The following is a 23368-nucleotide window of genomic DNA, read 5'->3' as shown; positions in this document are numbered from 1 at the left end:
AGGGAACTCTTGTCCAACCACTCCACTCAGGCAGGGCCACCTAGAGCCTAGGTTGTACAAGATCATGTCTACATGGCTTTTGAATATCTGAGAGAATGAAGACTCAGCAACCTCTCTGGGTAACCTGTTCCAGTACTCTGTTTCCCTCACAGTAAAAAAAAAGTATTACCTGATGTTCGAATGGAACCTCCTTTTTTCAGTTTCTGCCTTTTGCTTCTGGTTCCATCACTAGGCACCACTGAAAAAAAGCTTGTCTCCACTCTCTCTGCACTTTAGTGGTCTTAAATGTACATAGCTGATGCAGTAGTGAACTGTATCATCTAAGTAAACAATGGATTCTTTAAGATAGAAGCTGTAGGTGGTAGGATAATGGTATAGTACAAGATAGTCACATGAATGTCAAGCCATTGACAAACTTAAGCCCTACAGCAGTTTCATAGAGGAAGCTTTTGAAGAATTTTAGAATTGGATTTAGAAAAATTCAATTGATGCGAAATACAAACCAACCTTACTGGTGTGATAAGACCAGATTGGCTGTGAAGATGTTTTATTTCTATTTTCCTATCCTATCTTTCTTTTCCACAGCCTTCCCTAGACTGAGATGTGATATGATTGCCTAAGCAACAATTCCTGAGGCATATTTTTAATCTATATTTTACCCCAAATCTTCAGCTATTTGACTATGTGTCAATAGCATATAAAAATTGAAATGCCTAAAGAAAGAAATGAACTAGGTTTCAGAAGTTATAATTTTAGCTTTGGTATATGATACTTATCAATGTGAACTTGCATTACTAAAGTGGGGTAGGGGAGAATAACATTTGTGAAGAGTACAAATACTGTAATTGTAATTGCTTTTATCATTTAACAATTCACACAAACCTATCAGGGCATTTTCTTTTCTGTATTAGCTTTGAAAAATCATAATACAAAATACACCAGTTTCTCTGTAATTTTTGTAATTGCATAAATTTTAATTCTTCTGTACCTTCTGTTTAGCAGCTGCCAGATTTAATGGTTATGGAAAATGTTGACTAATATTACTTTTAGAAATGTGTGGGTTTTAATCACATTTGTTTTGTTATTTACTTGTTTTATGGACTATCCTGTGTCCTATTAAATAGAAAATGTTTGATCGGTAAAAATGCCTTTTCAGTATGCTCTGAGGTCTAGGAAGAGAGTAATTTAAATGATGTTACAGTTCAAGCAATATGCGTACCTTTTACCTTTCACTTGCCTACACTTTAATATTTTTCATATTTATTATAGCTAGTCAGTGAAATGAATAGACATGTTTAGGCATCACTTCTTAGATTCCTAAATTATTTCTTATATTAGTGCTTATTATTTTTCCTTAATGTTTGCAGTTTCAGCAGTTTTTGTACTTGTCTTGGACTTCCTACTCTACTTACCACCCTACAAATAAATCTTTTTATATTCAAATTGATGCCAAGATGCCAGCAGTATAAATTGTAACGTATGATTCATACTACAAACACATTTACTGGTGTGCTAGTACATTCGTTTGACAGTCGGATAAATATATATCTAAATATTACATGTAAATGTATGATCACTGAAAAAGATTGCATTGATCTTGAATGTGTGCACATTTCATACCAGTTCAATAATCTTTAAACGTGGCTAGAAGAAGTCATTTTCTGTTACTCCCACATTAATTCTAAAACCATTTAAAAACAATCTTCTGAAATGCTAAAAAAAATTTGTTTGAAAATTAGAACCATTGTATATTTTTCAAAGTAAAAGTTAAGCTTATGTATCTGTGGAGGGAATATAATGAAGGAAAATCACCTAAAATAGGAGAAAACCTAATTTAAAGAGAATGGAAATGTGATTGTGCCAAATGGAAGAAGAATAGTTTTGCCATTCAACACTGATTGCATAGAAATGGGTTTCTAGATCTTTACAAAAATCAAGACCTCTTCCTTTTGTTATTTTTGTCCTTTGTTTTCATATTACGGTTTCAGAAATTTCATCGTTATTGCATGCTAATAATGATAATACTTTGAGAACTAATACTTATAGAAGTAATAATAGTTTGAGAAGGCCTTGAGGAAAAGCTAATTTCAATACAACCCAAACACCACGCATACAATTTCACTATTGAAATTTAGTGGCAAAAGATGGCAGCATGGTTTTTAAATCACAGAAAGTGAAGGAAACTTTTTAAATAGTACTTCAGAAAGGTTTCTTCTATCTTCTTGTGTCAATTCCAATGTCAAATGGTCTGTGTTTGGGGGATTTTTTAGATCTGTTTTGCTTTTGACATTCTTTTTGCCAGGCCCAACCTCTATTTTTTTTTTTTTTATTATTTTTTTAAGCTGCATAAACTAATTAGAAGCTGTGAGAAATGCAGAATGGAACCTGTCCGTGCTATTAGAGCTGTGGAAACAGGAGAATAGTACCAGAGAACTAAGTATGGTTACTTTTGTTGTTGTAATTTAAATTATGAAGTCTGACAAAAATGTTTACAATAGCAATAGACTTTTTATAAAATCCATAAAAATATATGAATTTGGAAGTTATAATTCTCTTACTGTGTATTTTACTTACTTTCCTCTTGCAAAGTTTTGGTCCTTCTGTCTTAGTAAGAGTACCAAATACTGCAGTGTGCTGTTTATTTTATCAGTCATATTGCTTGCTGTATTTGATCATGATCTGAGACATGCACTGAATTACTTTAAACACATGCTTTAGATTCCTATAGATCCGTAGTACAGTTGTTAAACATACCCTGCATTTCTAAAGAAGCAAAAAAAGATTGCTCGCATTCATACAAGAGCTTGCATCCAAGCCAAGAATGACAGATGCTGTTACAGCTGAGAAATGTAGGAAAGCACTCAAACAGTAGTTAACTTAGGTCAAAGTAGAAAAAAATGAATTTAATATTACCTTAATCTAGACTAGAGTTAAAGGTACTTGAGTTGTAGATGTTGGTTGTGCAAACTGTGAAGGATTATGTTCCAATTCAGTAAATCTGCAATATCTGAATGAAAGAAATAGTTCTAATTTCTGCTCTTATTAATTTCATTATTTTTGCCTTTTTTTTTTTTTTATTCCTCAGTTTAAGTAAATATATTTGCAAGGTTGTGTTTTGTTTTGTTTTATTGTTTTTATTTTCATATTGTAGAGTATGTGTAAATCCTAGCATCTAAGGAATGGTGAAGAGGGGAGTTGTCTGTACATAATCCAAACTTTTGTGGCCTGGATTTGACTTTACTATGCCAAAGCAACATATTTGTCCTATTTTAATGTTGACATGATCATCTAGAGCCTTTATATTTATTCCATGTGCTATAGGGAATAATTCACAAGAGTTTAGCATTTTTAGCAAGAATATAAGGTCATAGAGTAAATGGAAATTTGAAAAATAAAGGAAAAATATTAGTAAGACAAAAGCACTGAATTATGTGACATCGTATATAATAATTCTGTGTCTAGTATTAATTCACAGTACTGTAGGAGCACAAGAGAGGTAATGGCACAGGCTCAACATTGCAGCACTTAATGTACCAAAAATCTTGGCACGCACTATTGTATTTAAGTGATGACAGTTTTAGTTCTGCTGTACTAAAAATGTGTGCGTCTTTATCTCAATAAGTAAAATAGTTGTTCTGAATATTTTTATTTCTTTCAAGCCCCTAAATGTGGCATTGAAGTAGCAACATCTGATATCTGTCAAAGTCATTGACTTTATAAACCTGCAAGTAATTCTTTACAGTCCAGCAAGGAAACTTGAGAAGGGTATTCCTTGTCACTGACAACAAAAAAGGCAAAACTTCCATAATGGGTTAAACATGCATGATTCTGCAGTTATAAAAGGTTTTATTCTTTGATCAATTTATAATGTTTTGTGTGGTGGAAAGCGTCAAATAACCAATAATTCATTTGGCTTTAAAAAGAGATTATATTTTATGTAAACAAACAAGTTGAATTGTGTTATGTTCTGTGGTTAGGGAACAGAGATTCATAAAGAATAATTTCTTTTATTTTGAGGAAACAATTTTAGGATGGGATAAAATGCTAAGTATTCTGTTTCTCTCCAATGTTGAGTGAATTAGCTTGATACCTATTACTCTGAATGGGAGAAGTTCCCTTGAATTGCTAAAGTGAGCCACTTCAAGTAATCCGTGTTCAGAATTTGGCACATATCTAAGACACTTTTTCTCTCAAAGTAGGTATTCTTTATTCTTGCCAACACTTTTTAATTCAAACAAGAATTAATTCAGGAAAGCCTTGTGTTTTACCTTTGTCAAACAAGCTGTGGTTACTCTATGGTTACTTTTGAATTTATCTAAGGCTATGTATGCACAGTTCACTGTGTTTTTGAATATCTGATCTAGCTTTATACTGGTCTGCTCATACACTGTTATTAGTTTCATCACAAATTTAAGTGAAGACTAATTTACTGTTCTGCTTAACTTCTGTATTGACTAGAGTCTTGAAAAATGCTCTTTATAACTGAAAGCCCAAATCTCTTAAAAAACCTGCTGTGGCCAAGCAAATTGCAAACCTTAGCAGCATTCATCCAGAAAGTAAAAACTTTTTTTATTAAATACTGATTCCCTTAGGTGCTTGTCTCCAACATGCACATTCATACACTCAAGTCTAAGGATAGTTTCCTTTGTTTGTCAGTACTGATGCATGTCATCTGTAATCAACAGTCCTACATTCTCATACTAAGTCCCTTTCAATACAAAGCTGAGGATACAGAGCTACACTGGTGCAGGTCCAGGACTGTACCGTGATTTCTGCTTTTTCTTCATTTCTCCAGGGGTGTCACCTCCAACTGTAGCTTTCTTATTGAAGGTAACTTTCTCATATTTGCCACTTATGTTTTTTGCTTAGTCTACTTTAAAGAGAGAAAATGGACATTTTGTGCAAGGTCCAAAACACTGACAAAAAAAAAAAAAGAGCTGTTATTAAAAATTCCAGAAAGTCTCTTCTGAAAGAGTCTGTGAGCTTCTTCACAAACACAGGAAACTTGGATAGATGTCCTGGGTTTTGATCTTCATTTCCTAAGATCTTCACTCCAACGGCAAAGGCCCCTTACCTCATCTAAGGACTTAATTCCAGTAATCTGCTGATGTAAGGCTTAAGCTTCACACTGGAAGACAGTTAACACTTCTATATCCCTGGAACTTAAGAATAGGAAAAATATTCACAAAGTCCCCTGCCTATAAGTTCAGTATCATTATATGAATAATGATGGGGCGACTCTATTTTTATATCGTTTACTAACAAATATCAAAATGAGGTCTTCTCACTTAGGAATATGTCCTGGGTTCAGCAGTAGCAGTCAGTTTTCTCCTTCTTGGTAGCTGATGCAGTGCTGTGTTTTGACTTCCAGCCTGGGAACAGTGCTGGTGATACCAGTGTTTTCGGTTGTTGCTGAGTGATGTTTACCCTGACCAAGGACTTTGTGAGGCTCATGCTCTGCCAGGGAGGAGGGGAAGCCGGGAGGAAGCAGAGATGGGGTGCCTGACTCAGGCTAGCCAAAGAGGTATTCCATACCACAGCACGTCATGCCCGGGGTGGGGGGTAGCTGGGAGTTACCCGGAAGGACAGGGGCTTCTGGGTCAGACTCATTTCTTGGCCGGTGGTATTGTATTCTCTTCCCTTGTTATTTTTTCTTATCATTGTTGTCGTTGGTGGGGTAGCGGGGTGATTTGTGTTGTACATGGTTGCTGGACTGTTCTTGTCTCAACCCGTGGGAGTTGCACTCTTTTGATCCTCCTCCCCATCCCTCTGGGAGGGGGGAAGGGGAGAGCCCTGGGTGGGGCGGGCCTCGATTGCTCTCAGCCCGGCACCACTCACTGGGAGTGAGTGAACAAGCTGTCTGGCTAGGGTTTAAACCACAGCAGAATAACTGATCAAATGGAATCAGTTCATCAACTGACAGGAGTCTTGAACACATTAGCAAATGGAATTGCATGTTCCCGAATAGATGAAGTGAGGAGTGATAATTCAATAGCTCTTTTCAGAGAATTTGGAGGCAACACAAGATTGGTAATCTTGACTTAGACACCAATAGGAAGTTGTAGGTGTATCTCTTTCTCTTCAAACTTGGATGAATTAAGAATGAATTTGAGAAGGGCTTTTTTTTACTTCCTAGATGTGAAAGCTGTTGAGTGTTCTTGCTATGTTGCTTTTGCCGGCCAGAATCATCTATGTGGTAAATTTCTAACACCCTGTAACAGTGGGGATTCTGCTAGTGGAAATATAACTAGTAAAGTTCTTATAAGAAGACTTTCTACATAGAAGTTGGGGAGACTGCTAGTATTCTTGAAATTTTTGCTTTGAAATTGTGTCTTTTCAGGTAACCCACAGATCCCTATAAGGAGTACTACTAGATTGTCAGAAGTGGGGTTTTCTTTACTCGTCACAGGCATTGGGTAGCCTTGTGAGGAAGTACTTGTTGACGTGTGAGTGTCTGAGTGTCCTGGGTTTGGCTTCTTAACTTATTTTATCGCTATGTCACTGACCTTTTTTTGAGGTAATGTGACTAGATTTGTACTGCTGGGTTTTAACTCCTGAAACCTTTATATTGCTTGCCAGCGTGGTAACTTGGCATTTGTTACTGAAGATTCCCTACCCGTACTCATGGTGACTTTGTGGGGAATACAGCTTGGAGTTACTTACATTGTGGGTGTCCTGGAGCAGAAATCAAATTTACCTATAACTGTTCTTTAAGGTATTTTTTTCCTATATGCACGTTTGCAGCACACCCTCTTTATTGCTTGCCTTTGAATGTCCATTTATGGTTATCAAGAATTCTGAGATTGGGAAGAAGTGAAAATACGAGCCAAACTCCACCCCTGTTATATAACAGCAAAGTATTAGACTGTGTACCCCATTAGCATTGCTAAGACAAGCATGCTTCAGTGTCATGTACCTGCAAACACTGCATCTTCAAGAATAGCTGACAGTAAGCAGATTTTCTTGTTTTCTGAAAGACTGACTCCATTTTGACTTAAGGCAGTTGAACTATTAGCCTGTTAAGTGCTTTTAGACAAGCTTAGAGTCTGGTTCCAACCTGGTTCAGACTTCTAACAGTGGAGGAATGGAATGCTGAGAATGGAGCTCAGTGTGGAACAGAGTTTAAAATACTGTGGAAAAATATTAAACACCTCCATCTACTTAAAACAATCTTGTAATAAAAAAGGCAAAAGAATTGCATATCACACAAAATAAGGGTAACTGAAGTACAACTGTTTTTCAGTCATGACCTTAGTATTCACACAAACTGGTAACTAACATGGTCACACTGAAGTGCAACAGTTCATTCTTTTAAGTTTAAAGGGAAATAAGCTTTTCCTATCTACATCTAAGTCTCTGTTCAGCAGAAGTCTTTCTTTTAAACCATAAGCATACAAAGGGTTAAAGCAGCGGCTTAACATACTGTTCAGTGAATGGCTTCCTTTTATCGAAGGAGTTAATGTTAACAATATGGCTATGCTAGAGGGAACTTCTCCAGTGAGTACAAGAATTGTATCTTCATTTGCTTTATTGGTTGTGTGAAGGATGTGGATTCTAAAGCTCCTAGCAGAAAGAATGGATGTTGGCAGGGATGAAATGATGCAAGCACTGAATATGCAGAGTAGTAGGAGCTTCATCTTTCTATTACGCAGTGAAAATATGATACACTACAATCTGAAAGTTAAAAAGAAAAGGTTATAGTCTCCAGGTACTCAATTGGAACAGGGAATATTTGAGGATTTGGATTGTCTTAGAATCATAGAATAGTTAGGGTTCCAAAGGACCTTAAGATCATCTAGTTCCAACCCCCCTGCCATGGGCTGGGACACCTCACACTAAACCATGTCACCCAAGGGTCTGTCCAACCTGGCCTTGAACACTGCCAGGGATGGAGCATTCACAATCTCCTTGGGCAACCTGTTCCAGTGCCTCACCACCCTCACAGGAAAGAATTTCTTCCTTATATCCAATCTAAACTTCCCCTGTTTAAGTTTGAACCTGTTACCCCTTGTCCTATCACTATAGTCCCTAATGAAGAGTCCCTCTCCAGAATCCTTGTAAGCCCCCTTCAGATACTGGAAGGCTGCTATGAGGTCTCCACACAGCCTTCTCTTCTCCAGGCTGAACAGCCCCAACTTTCTCAGTCTGTCTTCATACAGGAGGTGCTCCAGTCCCCTGATCCTCCTTGTGGCCCTTCTCTGGACTTGTTCCAACAGTTCCATGTCCTTTTTATGTTGAGGAAGCCAGAACTGCACACAGTACTCTGAGTTCTCACAAGAGCAGAGTAGAGGGGCAGGATCACGTCCTTCGACCTGCTGGTCATGCTGCTTTTGATGCAGCCCAGGATACGGTTGGCTTTCTGGGCTTCAAGCGCACACTGAAGCCGGGCCATGTTCATTTTCTCATCGACCAACACCTCCGAGTCCTTCTCCACAGGGCTGCTCAGAATCTCTTCTCTGCCCAACCTGTAGCTGTGCCTGGGATTGCTCTGACCCAGGTGTAGGACCTTGCACTTGGCATGGTTAAACTTCATGAGGTTGGCATCAGCCCACCTCACAATCGTGTCAAGGTCCCTCTGGATGGCATTCCTTCCCTCCAGGATATCAACCGAACCACACAACTTGGTGTCATCAGCGAACTTGCTGAGGGCGCGCTCAATCCCACTGTCCATGTCAGGGACAAAGATGTTGAACAAGACCGGTTCCAACACCGATCCCTGAGGGACACCACTCGTTACTGGTCTCCAGCCGGACATTGAGCCATTGCCCACAGCTCTTTGTGTGCGTCCATCCAGCCAGTTCTTTATCCACCGAGTGGTCCATCCATCAAATTGATGTCTCTCCAATTTAGAGACAAGGATGTCGTGTGGGACAGTGTCGAACACTTTACACAAGTCCAGGTAGATGATGTCAACTGCTCTACCCCATCCATCTGTTCTGTAGGCCTATCTTAGAAGGCCACCAAATTGGTCAGGGCAGGATTTCCCCTTAGTGAAGCCATGCTGGCTGTCACCAAGCACCTTGTTGATTTTCATGTGCCTTAGCATGCTTTCCAGGAGAATCTGCTCCGAGATTTTGCCAAGAACAAGGGTGAGACTGACTGGTCTGTAATTCCCCGGGTCATCCATTTTCCCCTTCTTGAAAATGGGGGTTATATTTCCTTTTTTCCAGTCGTCGAGAACTTCACCTGACTGCCATGATTTTTCAAATATGATGGCCAGTGGCTTTGCAACTTCATTTGCCAGCTCCTTTAGGACCCACGGATTTATTTCATCAGGTCCCATGGACTTGTGCACATTCAGGTTCTTAAGATGGTCTCAAACCAGATTCTCTCCTACAGTGGGCCTAGGGTCCAGTGTCTGCCTTCCAAGACTTGGGTGGTGTGGTCTTAGCATTTTCCAGTGAAGACTGAGGCAAAAAAGTCATTGAGAATCTCAGCCTTCTCAAAATCCAGGGTAGCCAGTTCTCCTGATAGCTTCTAGAGAGGGCCCATGTTGTCCCTAGTCTGTCTTATTTGCAGTGTAGCTGTAGAATCCCTTCCTGTCTTGTCTACAAGTCCCATGAGGAGAAAATCCCATAAGAAGAAACGTTTATTCTACAGTCTGCTACAAAAGAAAGGAAATTATTTCTCAGATGTTGTTATTCCAGGGATTATGATACTCAAGATGAATAAATAATTGTTTAAATGGTAAGAGGGAATAGAAATAATGGGAGGAAAATGCAAAACCTAAGACAAAAATATGTAGGGAGGGAGAAGAGAGCTGGACATAATTAGAAGAAGCGGAGAAACAGAAAACTTGATTAGTCTATGAATTATAAGTTTACTAAAATAAATTTCAGTGCTTTTTGCTGTGGTCTCTCAGGAGCCAGATGACAGTTATATCACATCTAAGACTTGTTAGAAGTTAATCTTGAAACATGTATTGCAGAGCCTGTTAATGTACCCTCTAATTTGTCAGTTCTGGCTTTATTTCCTTCTTTTCAAACCTGGATTTTATTTTTTTTTTCTTCTTTTTTAATTGCTTCCCACAACTCTTCTCAAATTAATAAATTCAGGAGTAGGAAAAGTAGAAAAGCTATATGAAAGCGAAGTGTCTGTCTAAAAATATTGTTAAACTTGTCAGACAACTGATAAAATACAGAAAAGTATGTTGTGAAAGCAGATGAGCTCAGAAGTGGAGACAGCTTGGAGTTAACTGATTATTTTTCAAAATAGTTACTGCATTTTTGAAGTATTTTCATTTTTCACATGTCTCAGCAGGTAATAGAGGATAATTTGGTAACTGAAGAATTTATTGGGATAGGCTGCTTTATAGAAGGAAAACATAGATTCATTCAACCTTTTCCTGCTTAGAAATGAAGAGAAATGAGATTGTTTCATTAGTGTCATAAACAGTTTGGTGATGTATCTATTCAGGACTCATTTGTTACTCTTCTTGAAGCTTTTAAGAGCATGCAGGTTATGACTGTAGCTCCTTTTGTTTTGGGCTGTAAGAATATCTTTCACACTCTCTTACACTATTGATGCTGTTTTCTAGGAACGTTTATCGTTCTTACAGTATCTTCAAAAGATTCTCTGGTAGATTTGAAGTACTTGTACCATTCAGGAAAACAGTTTTTAGAAGCAGTCTGTGTTTCATTTCTGGATTGACTGCACACAGATATCTACATCTTAATACCTGTAACAAACCAGCTAGTATACAACATTTTATTATTTGATAGTTGTCTCTAAAGGTGAACTGCAGTTGCTGAGCTTGGTTTTTAAGTCATAGAAATGAAGACAGGTCTTCACGCTATCTCCTTTGTTTTCCTGTTAATGGTAATGTTAATGGGGTCCCAGCTGTTATCACTGTATGTCTTAGACTTGAAAGAAGACAGATCCAGTAATGCTCCCCTACCCACTGCTTAACTGTCAGTCATTATAGTATCTTCTAATTACGTAAGACCCATCTCTGCTAGCTGTTATCAGGTCTTTCCATCCTTTACTGTTCTAACAAAAACTTCCCTGAGCTGCCCAGTTGCTCTGAAGCATGCCTGATGGCCTGCAGGTGGCTTATTATAAGTTCCTTTGCATTCTGAAAGACAGATGGAAATCCATGTATTTTTCTGGTATCATACTTATAAAAGAACTGCTGAAAGTGCAGTTAAAGTAGTATTTGGTATATGGTTTTTAATATTTGAATAGCTTTTATGTAGCATTCAAATGCATATAAGGAAATGCAAGTTGTGTTACTACACATCATTCTTGTCTTTTTTGTAAGCAGCAGTGTACCCTGACAGCATCCTGCACTGTATTAGCAGGAGAATAGTCAACGTATCAAGGGGTTGTCCAGTCTGGGACATCTAATACGAGTAATACAATGATAAACTGGACTGAATTTTGTGCAGAACCACCGGAATGCTGAAGCACTTGCCCCATGAGGACAGGCTGAGAAGAGGGTTTGTTCAATCTGGTCTTTGGGACAACCTAGTCTGATTTTTATAGCTGACGTTGCTCTGAGCAGGATGTTGTACTAGATACCCTGAAATCCTTTTCAACCTGAATTAATCAGTAATGTTGTTCTGCATTTGCATTGTTGGGATCTTATTTTAAGGGGTAATTTTACTGGGAAATAAATGGAGAGGTATGCAGCAATAAGCTGGCCTCTTGTATCTAGATTTTGTTTATTTCAAAAGTCACTGCAAACACCAAGGCCCTCCAGTACATTAATTCTTAAGGGAAAACTTGCTTTGCTGTCCATCATTGCTAACTCTAGCACACTGAGGAACATATCCTTGACAGATAACAAGGTATGCCTGTACTTTGAACTCTGCTTATCAGGAGATCAAACCTGTTACGTGTGATATAAAGGACATACCAATCATTTGCTAAAATACGGCAGTTTAAACCCTAACCTTATGACCTACTCCCCCAGACTTTCAGTGGGGAAAATGGAGGGGGAGTTGTTCATACAGTAGTTGCACATATCTCCTATTTCAGATGTCAGAGGAACTTTGCTTGATGGTTTCCCAGTTTGTCCTATCTCAAAAGACTTGTCCCTGCTTTCTCATTTCTCTCCCTGTCATTTTCTGGGAAGCTTCAGTGATGTCATTTTCTTTTTTTATTTTTTCCTTGCTGGTCCTCAGAAAAACTCCTTGTTCTCATCACTGTATAGAATAAAATTTTAGGTTTGATATTACTAGTTACATACAGTGAAATTTGTGGAATTAAGACCTTAAGTATTTGTATGTTCATTTCTGACTGGTTTAAGGAGGTACATGGCATTCCAAACATTTTTCTTCTGTTTGTAGCTACCTCTGTTTTTAGTACTTTTTAGATTTTGTTAAAAGGAGAGAGACATTCAGTATTGCTGTTGCCATAGAATAGGTAACAAATTTTGTCAACATGAACATCCAGAGAGTGTATTTCCTTAAATCATCTTCCTGATATGGTTTTAATTTGACCAATATGTGTATATCAGAAGTTTTCAGTAGCTTCTTTTCAGTATCTGCAGAGGTTTAAAGTTTGTGACTTCAGATATTTATAAGAAAAAAATAAGTAGTCAAAACGACTCCTAGCTTTAGCTTAGCAGGGATGATTTTATGATTTCAGTTTGGGTTTTGTGTGTATGTGTGTATATCTGTGTATGCACATGTGTATTTGGATGCAGTATTCTTTTTTAATGGTGATGGCACTAGTGTGGATTGATTAAATAAAGAAGGAGAAAAAAGTATTTTCCCTGGAGAGGATCTACGACATATTGGGAATATAAACTGTTTACCTCTAGACTTTCATGTAACTTTGGTAGTTATGTTGAGTTTATTTGATTATCAATCTTGCATTTGTTTCAGCTTTTTTTTTTTATTTTTCTTTTTAAGTGTTTTGTACCAAGGAAATTGCTGGCATTTTCTTCATTTGGGTCATTAAGTGTTACATATTCCTCACAGAGAAACCTTTCACAGTTACAATTCACATTAATTATATTCTATACCAATCAATATACATTGTTAGGGATAAGTCTGTCTACTGTTCCTTGACTTTTTGTTGATTTAGTATAAAATTCAGCTTTGTTAACATAGCAATTTTTGCAAGGACTGAAGTGAACCATGAAATAAAAATACTGTTTTAATAAAGTTAATGGTTTGAGATGCCATAATATGCACAGAATGTGTATCTAAAGACATAATGAGGTTTTAATAAATATACTTTGTGGGGTTTTCTCTTGGATTGTGCAGTAGACAAAGCTATATTGCAGAGCAGGGATCCTTTTCAATCTATCATCTGAAAGTGAACTTTTAAAAAAAATTTAAGTATTAATCTATTTGAGCAAAGATGTCATTTAGGCAATGAGAAATCTAATCATCTTCATTCTGCTGCTTGACCACATGTGTGTTCCACCCTCAGTTCATCATGTTTCTCATGCTTTCAAGATTTGACATATTATGTGCTAGTGCACACCAATGCCAGAGGTAGCTTTGTACAGTGTATTGAGGCTGTGCCAGAAACAATACAACTGTGCAGTGTCTTCTGACTGCTTTTGGCTTGATGTATAGCCGCTTTTGTTTGAATCCTTTAGCTTGGCTATGTTTTTCTCTTAGATTGTTGTCCTGTACTTAGGAGAATGCTATGAAATTATATACTTTGGTATATCTTCACTAGGTTTCAGAGAACTTAATAGCCTTTCTGTTTGAAAAAGAGAAATCTTTCTTTGGGGTTGTTTTGAAGTTTTATTCAAAGAATGTTGTGTGGTGATAATTTCCTATTTTTGGATTCACAAACCAGCTATCCCTATGCCTACATCTCCGGAAAAAAACTGATCTGATAGGTGTTCTCTGACCAACCGTGTATGCCGATGATTTCTATGTTTCTTTATTATACTGTTTTTCATAGATTTAGAATTCATCATCCCCAGAAGCATAAACGAGACTAAACATGTATTTTGACTAAGATGTATAGGCAAAGAGAAAAGCAGTTAACATTAGAATACTAAAAATTACTGGGGTTACTTTGGTCTTCTATTTATTTATCTAAAAAAAAAACAGTTTTTGGGGAGGAAAACCAGGAATTATCTTCCATTCCTTGTTATATGCTTATTAGTTTCTTCAGATCCTTTTTTTTCTTCTTAAGGATGCTGTTATTAGTAGCTCTATACTGATAAAGTTCAGTTAAATTTTTTGAATATATTTCATTGACTCAAATAACAAAAGAGTTAACTCCATCAAAATGCTGATCACTTTAATCACCTAATAACAGTCTAGGCAAGAGACTATGAGCAAACCAAGCATGCATCAGCAGCGTTGACAGAGTAGCAACCACATCCTGTTTCATTTAAAAGAAAATGACAGGAGTTGCTCATCCTCTTTACAGTAGCCCTAAAGTAAATGAGCACTTTCTGGAAGTGGAAGGCTGGATTCAGAGCTCCAGGATTAAATTCTCATGACTGAAATACAACTCCCAAACACAGGCTAGGCTAGGCTAGGCTGAAGCCGTCTCTACCATTACTGTTGAAGCTGTGTCTCGGTGCAGGAGAGAATCTTAAATTTTCAGAATCATAGTCAAATAAAAGGAAGCATAATTTCATAGTCCAGAGACAAGGAAACAAAGATGTATTTCAGTCACTGCCGTCAGCATGATTTAGCAGATATATCTAAAGCAGCCTCATCTGTTGTAATGTTGATTCTTCTGATTCCTAAAGGAGATTGAACACCCGTCATTGTAATTAGGTCACTGTAGCTGTCCTAGTGGAAAAAAACCCACGAAGATAAGCAGCTACCTTTATAGTAATTCATCAAGATGTGCCTTTCATATGTATATTCTACAACCCCACCTTTACTTTGCTCTTTACTAGTCATATTACAAGTTAGTGAGATCTGAGCAACCACTAACTTGTTTCTTTCTCTGGCATAAGGCACAAAAATAACATGGGAAGTCTGCATGTTCTCATCAGAGACTACAGGGAAGAGTGTCGCATCTGGTGTACACTAGGCATTAGTCTGGTTAGGGCAGAAAGAATACATGGGTTCTACATACTGAAGAGCTCCACTTACTGCATAGGTAATTTTGGGTTTAGGTGTCCTGAAAGCACAGGTAGTGTGAAACAGCTGTTTATCTTGCTGAATCGGTTTGTTTGGCACTAGCACTTCCTACAGACTGCAAAACAGTTTGTGGAAGTGTTGCCTCCAAGGAAGCTGTTTTGACAGAATGAGGATCAGAGGCCAATACATAACAAATGCTTAAAATGCTGCAAAACACAAAAATCTGCTTTGAAGCAAGCAGCTTTAAACAAAGCTTCTAAGCTTTCTCTCTCAAACAGATCTTAGTAACCACATGTGAAAGAACTGCATGTTTAATTACTTGATACGAAGCAAATGCAACATCTGGCAAGAGCTTGCATGTTAAATCGTGTTTACCCTTTAGAATTTAAAGTATATGTTTCTGGATTTTTTTTTTTTTAATAAGAATCTAAAACAGGAATACTGTGCTGAAAAAAGTCCCAGCATGTCCTTTGTGGAAGACAAATTTTAAACTATTTCAGCAAACAATTTTTTTATCGTTTAAACAATTTATTGATGGCACACTTCATCTTCTGTTTAATCATTATCCTCAGAGGTTTTCTTTTTTTTCTGTTGGAGGTATTTAAATTCATTGTTACTAAGCAATCTTTTATTTTAGTCCAGATTAGAAATAATTTAACATATTTGATAGACATTGATGAAACAATAAATGGTAAAAAAGACTGAAAATGATCGTAAAGTTAGTGTAACAATCTCCATAAAACACATGTATTTAATTGAAGAACAACAGGTTTTTTGCCCATTTTGTAGTAAATATTAAAACAGATTTTCAGTTTATGAAACCAGCCAGATCCATGACTCATCAGACTTATGTTCAGTGTTTCGGAAGATGAGCAATGAAAGGATTTGAAGCTAAGGATCAGCGTTCCTGCGTTTTCAGTTACTTAGTGGCTAGTGTGTGAACTCAATTCATGGGAATGTTTTAATTGCTCAGAAACAGGCCAACCTGCTTTTAGTACTGAGGATCAAAAAGAGAACCAGTGAAAACGAGATCCTTTGAGTGCTATGTAAGACTGGAGTCTCACAGTATGCTACATGTATGGATGGAGCATGCCCAGTATGTAACATGCCTTATATTAATTTACGTTTATCTAGACTGCTGTTACTCCTCCTGTGACTCCAAGTGACACAATGAAGAGTAAAGAAAATTCTGTTCTGTACTTTCATGCTTAATTTGGGGCTGTTTGGAAGTAGGGAGCCTTAACAGTCAGACTCAGTTGCAGAAGGTGAGGAAGCTGAACCGGGATTTGATCCTCATATTGAAAGAAGTATGGGTAGGATTTGATGAAGGATGCCCAGCTCTGAGGGTGATACAGGAACAGAGAGAAAGGAAACCAGCAGATGGAGAGTAGGGCTATAAGATTGGAATGGAAGCTGAATAGGCCAGGAATACAGGTGAGAAGAAAGACAGATGCCCCGAGTAAAAGGAATTAAAAGAGAAATTTAGTCTGGCACTGGGAACAGAGGGGGAGGAGGGCAGGAACATTAGAGTACATATTGGGGCTGGAAGTAGGAGGTTTGCAATAGGACAGGTTAGGGAGGAAATGTCTGTAGCATTTGGGTTTCTCTGCAAGTTAGGCACTGAACCAAAGCAAAGACATTTGTATAAATAGGAGAGTATATTGTAATTACTCTAAATATCTTAGATCCGGAACTGACCCATCTATAGCGTCAGGATGATTTCAGAACTTAAGGGTTTTTTTTTCATTTTTAAACTTGAAAATGTTTAAAGTATATATGAAAAAGCTTTAGGTTAATATAATCATGTTTGCAAAATGAAAAAGAGGTGTTTTTTTTTTTAATTTTGGTAGGATTTCCTTCACAAGATGTTATTTGTATTTACTAATTGGCATTCTTTCCTATTAATAAGCTTAATGGTGGGATTTGCGGGTTCTTGAATGCAAAAATTGTCTTCTAATTTACTTTATTGTTCAGTTACACTTTTGAGGAGTACTGCTTGGGTTTTGTCAATGAGATCGACAATGGTAAAAAAAAAGTATTTCTGTTAGGTAAAAACGGATTAGGGTTACTATCTCAGTACTTACAGAATGCTTATAAAAAGTTGAATATGTTATGTAAATCACACTTTACACACAAATATGATAACAATCTGAATATCAGTACTAAACTAATAAATGAAATAATAAATAGAATTAATTAAATAGAATTAAACTTAGCTAGAGGTATTAAAGATAACAGGAAGGGATTCTACAGGTATGTAGCAAATAAAAAAACATACTAGGGAGAATGTAGGCCCCCTCAGGAAGCTCTCAGGAGAACTGGCTACACAGGATTTGGAGAAGGCTGAGGTTCTGAATGACTTCTTTGCCTAAGTCTTCACTGGCAAAGGTTCTGACCACACCACCCAAGTCTTGGAAGGCAGACACAGGGATTGTGAGAATGAAGAAGACCCTAGGCCCACTGTAGGAGAGGATCAGGTTCGAGATCATCTTAGGAACGTGAATGCGCACAAGTCCATGGGACCTGATGGAATCCATCTGTGGGTCCTGAAGGAGCTGGCAAATGAAGCTGCTAAGCCACTGGCCATCATATTTGAAAAATCATGGCAGTCAGGTGAAGTTCCCGAGGACTGGAAAAAGGGAAATATAACCCCCATTTTCAAGAAGGGGAAAATGGATGACCCGGGGAATTACAGACCAGTCAGTCTCACCTCTGTGCCTGGCAAAATCTTGGAGCAGATTCTCCTGGAAGGCATGCTAAGGCACATGAAAATCAACAAGGTGCTTGGTGACAGCCAGCATGGCTTCACTAAGGGGAAATCCTGCCTGACCAATTTGGTGGCCTTCTATGATGAGGCTACAGAACTGATGGACAGGGGTAGAGCAGTTGATGTCATCTACCTGGACTTGTGTAAAGCGTTCGACACTGTCCCACATGACATCCTTGTCTCTAAATTGGAGAGCCATCAATTTGATGGATGGACCACTCAGTGGATAAAGAACTGGCTGGATGGCCGCACACAAAGAGTTGTGGTCAATGGCTCCATATCCGGCTGGAGACCAGTAACGAGTGGTGTCCCTCAGGGATCGGTGTTGGGACCGGTCTTGTTCAACATCTTCGTCGCTGACAGGGACAGTGGGATTGAGCGTGCCCTCAGCAAGTTCGCTGATGACACCAAGTTGTGTGGTTCGGTTGATACGCTGGAGGGAAGGAATGCCATCCAGAGGGACCTTGACACGCTTGTGAGGTGGGCTGATGCCAACCTCATGAAGTTTAACCATGCCAAGTGCAAGGTCCTACACCTGGGTCGGAGCAATCCCAGGCACAGCTACAGGTTGGGCAGAGAAAAGATTGAGAGCAGCCCTGTGGAGAAGGACTCGGGGGTGTTGGTCGATGAGAAAACGAACATGGCCCAGCTTCAGTGTGCGCTTGAAGCCCAGAAAGCCAACCGCATCCTGGGCTGCATTAAAAGGAGGGTGACCAGCAGGTCGAAGGAGGTGATCCTGCCCCTCTGCTCTTGTGAGACCTCACTTAGAGTACTGTGTGCAGTTCTGGTGTCCTCAACATAAAAAGGACATGGAACTGTTGGAACAAGTCCAAAGAAGGGCCACAAGGATGATCAGGCGACTGGAGCACCTCCCATATGAAGACAGGCTGAGGAAGTTGGGGCTGTTCAGCCTGGAGAAGAGAAGGCTACGTGGAGACCTCATAGGAGAGGGACTCTTCATTAGAAACTGTAGTGATAGGACAAGTGGTAACGGGTTCAAACTTAAACAGGGGAAGTTTATATTGGATATAAGGAAGAAATTCTTTCCTGTGAGGGTGGTGAGGCACTGGAATAGGTTGCCCAGGGAGGTTGTGAATGCTCCATCCCTGGCAGTGTTCAAGGCCAGGTTGGACGAGGCCTTGGGTGATACGATTTAGCGTAAGGTGTCCCTGCCCACGGCAGGGGGGCTGTAAGTAGATGATCTTAAGGTCCTTTCCAATCCTAATTATTCTATGATTCTATGATTATGCTGTGCTGGATGTGGTCTGTAGTTACTTCATTCAAAAAAACACTTGCCTGCCATACGTCAGTATACAGATTAATACCTGATTTTACCATGAAATCTTTCAGTTTACTCTCACTGTATGCACATTTTGAAAAGTTGTTATATCGTTTCCACCATTTGCAAAACCACATTCCTCTGATTAAAAAAAAATCTTAATACCATCCTTGCAAGCCAGAGTTTAAGTCCCTCTCTGAATATTCTCTCTTCTACTTCAGAAGTAACCTTTTTGGTAACTGTTGGGCTGCTCTGTTCTAGCAAAATTCAGGTATTATTGACTGGTCATCCTAACAGCACAGAGGCATAATGAAATTGAGACCTCGTTCCAGATTATTCTTACATGTAGCCTTTTTCCATTTTTTTCCTTAGCTCAATCTGTAATTTCTTTTTCATTCAGAACCCTCATTTTTCTGTGAGACAAAAACCTCTACTCTTTCATTGTATCAAGCTTGCTAAAATTCCTTGGTGGAGAAAAATCCATATTCTTCCATAATAGTAATATTAAAGCATGGAGTGGTTTTGTTTTCTTTTGTTTTCCCTTACAGACCATCTAGGCAGATTAAGGAATGTATTTTGACATTGTGTTACATGATTCTGTACACACACGCACACACATTTGTGCTGAAATAGTAGCCATGAAACCAGAGATACTATCTGACCAAGTAAAAGCAAATATGACACAAAAACTATGAATGTTGATACAGTGGGGGAGTTACTAATAAGCTCAGCTGTATACTAAAGTCAAAAGAAAACTGACCCTTCATAACCTTACCCATGCTAAACAGGTCATGCACATGTAAGCTTCTTCAGATTTCCAAAATAAAGTCGACAAAGTTTTTCTGAAGTTACTGTTCGTGATTGGATTGATAAGCTCACTCTGGAAACACCTGATTGAGTAGATTTACAAAATCATCAGAGAACTATGGACTCTTCCAGAAAGTATAGAAAATAGGTCCAGAGAAGCATGCTTGGCCTATGTTTATGCATGTGTCTAGTGTGTAAATTCTGTACAGAACAGGCCATTGAACCTCAGACTAATTTAGGGTCTGAAGCTGTGTACAAGAAGGCATTGCTGTTTATTTTGTGTATAGGAGGAAGATATGAATATGTTGTTGACAGTCAATAAATACTACTTTTAGATAAATTTCTTTTGTGTGTGGCATTGCACATCAGTTGGCTGGATGACATGTATCTTTGTGAGGACTTACTCGTTTTGGAACAGAGCAGTCTTCCCAGGATTGTAAACAATGTGTACAACAGAACAGATTTAGTGTCATGTCTGCAGCCAGTCATTTGCAGAGTGTGGAGAATGTGAGAGTGCTGAAACTATTCTTGTGTGGTAAAATAAAAATAGAAACATACAGTCAGGGAGCAGTGATGAAATACTTTTAAGTATCAGCACTTGAAAAGCATCCTCAAGCAAAATTGACAGCAGTACTCAATAACCTGATAGATAATTGGCATTTAGCAGTTTGAGTGCAGTAACTGTTTGAAAACAAATATTGAAAAAGAAAACTCTTGTAAAAAGAGCGACCTTTTCCTGAGCTCAGTAGGCAGAATTTCCAATGTCTGCTCATGCAGCCTGTGTGGGAACAATCTCATTCATGCATTGGACTGTTTACTCATACACGGATGTCTACAGAGTGAGTATAAAAGGCATCATAATGACACCTGTTTGTTCCGTTCCAGTTAATTCCACCGAAAATTGCTTCCTCTTTCTGCCTTAGAAACATTCCTACATCTGAAATCCTCGGGGAAATACTTGAAGTAATCCCTTTGCTTTTGTTAAACACTCTCAATCCCACCTAAAGATCAGGTGCTAAATAGGATGGAATTGTGGTTGTTGCAACTGCTATTTGACAAATGTCAGCTAACAGCAGTGCTGGGTTGGAGTAAAGGTTTATCTGCAGTTCTGACAATCTGTAGTTAAGTGACTTCTGTGTGAGAAGTACCATCTTGCATTTTATAGTTGTCAAAAGATTTCTCTACTTCAAGTTTGTAAAGTATCCTCTTGAGTAAGTGTTAATTTTTAGCAGCCACAGTGTCTTATTTGGAGAAGGACTTCTATTTGTTTTCATTCTGCATCTGCTAGCTTTATTAGATGTCTTCTTATTCATCTACTGGAAGATACAATTAATTCCTATTCTCATTTTTCATGCCCCTCATGATGTTAGAGGCCTCTCTTCTTCCTTGTCCTTATGCCATCTCTTTTCCGAGCTGTAGAGCCCTAGCTTGCTTAAGCAGTTTCATCCTCACAGTGTAAATATATAAGCGCATGCTGTTGCTGGTTATCAAAGGTGATCCTTGTTACCCTTCCCTGATGCTTTATGAGTTTTATTAAATTCCTTGTGAGATGAGGTACTAGAAAGGTCATCAGCATTTGGTGTGCAGGCAACAGCATGGAATTGTGATGTGGTGATTTCTGTATTTTTTCTGTTGCTTTCACATTAATTACCAAAATACTGGGTTTGACCGTTATTTAAAACAGAGTAAAAGTTTTCATGGATTTATCTAGCATAACCCCAGGATCTCACTTGTGAATGAAAGCAGTCAGCTAGGAGCTCATCCTTATATGTATATGGTTAGGATCATTTTTACAACCTGTGATTTACTTTGCATCTATTTCCTCTGAATTATTTAATGCTAAGATTCATACGGCTTTCTTCTTTTCTTCAAATCACCCTCATTTTCTGATGTCCAGTAATTTAGTATTCTATCAACAAACTTTTTTACCACTCTTCTTTGAGATTGCCTGTTAATTGTAATGAGTACAATGAATGAAGTCCACTTCTAAGTGAAATATTATTTATCTGTCACCTATAATTACCTGATAGTGATATTCTAAAAAATATACTTAATCTCTGATTTTTGAGAAGGACCTTGGTTCTGTGGAAATTAATGCACCAATGAGGTCTGACATTTCTTCATATATTTGGATACGGGAAAAAGCAGTGTAGCTGGTATCTGTGATATCCCAAAGGGATATCCCAAGGGATGCACTAATATCACTTTTCCCTATCATATGTAACACATGATGGTGAAGACAGGAGATGGCATCTCCTTAGTATCTCTCCCATGAAAAGACTTCAGGTGCATCCATTTGTGCACCAAGAAGGAGATTTACGCTGATCTGATGTGTTTAAAAAATAAGGCATAATGTAAGGTTGTTGCCATTTCATTGTGCATTAACCACATATTCAGAAAAGTCATGGACGGAGTTTTCCACATACTGTGTTATGTTGTTATAATAGTATTGAATTTTCAAATGTTTCAAATACAGGTTACAATAGTTACATAGATAAGCATACTAACACCTATTAAAGTCTTAGAAATACTGTATAACTTCTGAAATTTATACCTGTAATGGACAGAACTAGCATATGTTCTAAGCTTGGAGTTTTGAATCATCATAACCTTTTTTTTTTCCTTCCCCCCCCTGCCCCCCCCCCCCACTCCCCTTTTCTTCCCCCCTTTTTTTTTCTTTTTTTCTTTTAGGTATAGACAAATGCAGCTTGGCACAGAAAGCAAAGTAGCTGAACTTCTTCACCAAAGTAAGTTAAAATCCTTTGAAACTGAACATGTACAACTCATGCAACAAGAAACAGCTAAGAATCTTTCACAGTGCCAAATGGAATGTGAAAAATACCAGAGAAAACTGGAGGTATGTTATATAAAGAGACACTTTAAGGACCATCACGTAGTTGTTTTCAATTAGAGTGTAAAATGGAAAAGCGTGGGGAAAAAATGGAAAAGTACGTACATGGCTGAAGGAGTATCCCCACCAAATTCTGCTGAAGCAGAATCTAATAATGAAGCTTAAGTTTGACCAGTTCAATGGAAAACAAGACTTAGGGGAGAGGAAGAAAGCAAAACAATTTCTCATGGAGAGATGTTGAAGGCAGCACCTCATTCACATGAGATACATATATGCTTGTATCATAAAACTGCTTATATCAGTCTTTGTGATTATTGTAGGGAAAGAATACGGTGAATTCAGTGTCATTACTAAAAGCTAAAATTTGCAATAGCATTATTTTATAATAAAAATGTTTTTTTAATTGATATACAATTCTGGAACAGATCTTTACTAGCTAAAAAAGTCAAGGAGAGCATGGTGTGTAAGCGTTGAAAACACCTAACATTGCTAATCTTATCGTGGTGGGTTGACCTTTGGCAGCTGCCAGCCAGCCACCCAGCCATGCTCTCATTCCACCTCCTCAAGAGGATGGGGTGTAAATAAGCTGAAAAAGCTTGTCGGTTGATGTAAAGATACAGAGATCACTTAGCTATTCCCATCATGAGCAA

At 38.1% G+C, this 23368-nt stretch overlaps 1 protein-coding gene across 7 annotated transcripts in view; it reads left to right on the top strand.

The window, feature by feature from the left end:
• The window catches only part of PIBF1 (progesterone immunomodulatory binding factor 1), a 126789-nt gene that overhangs the window by 56139 nt on the left and 47282 nt on the right, over positions 1-23368 (top strand). For all 7 annotated transcript variants that reach the window (XM_061445277.1, XM_061445276.1, XM_061445283.1 and 4 more), the window contains one exon: positions 22559-22724. In XM_061445277.1, coding sequence (XP_061301261.1) covers positions 22559-22724 — 166 coding nt within the window. The remainder of the gene's footprint in view (positions 1-22558; positions 22725-23368) is intronic.

Source organism: Pezoporus flaviventris, unplaced genomic scaffold (genome assembly GCF_033815535.1).
Source record: "Pezoporus flaviventris isolate CSIRO_AGI_PZ_B2104156 unplaced genomic scaffold, CSIRO_AGI_Pfla_v1 ptg000003l, whole genome shotgun sequence".
NCBI classification, from domain to species: Eukaryota; Metazoa; Chordata; class Aves; order Psittaciformes; family Psittacidae; genus Pezoporus; species Pezoporus flaviventris.
The sequence above is the reverse complement of the archived record's forward strand: the minus strand, read 5'-3'. Positions and strand labels throughout refer to the sequence as shown.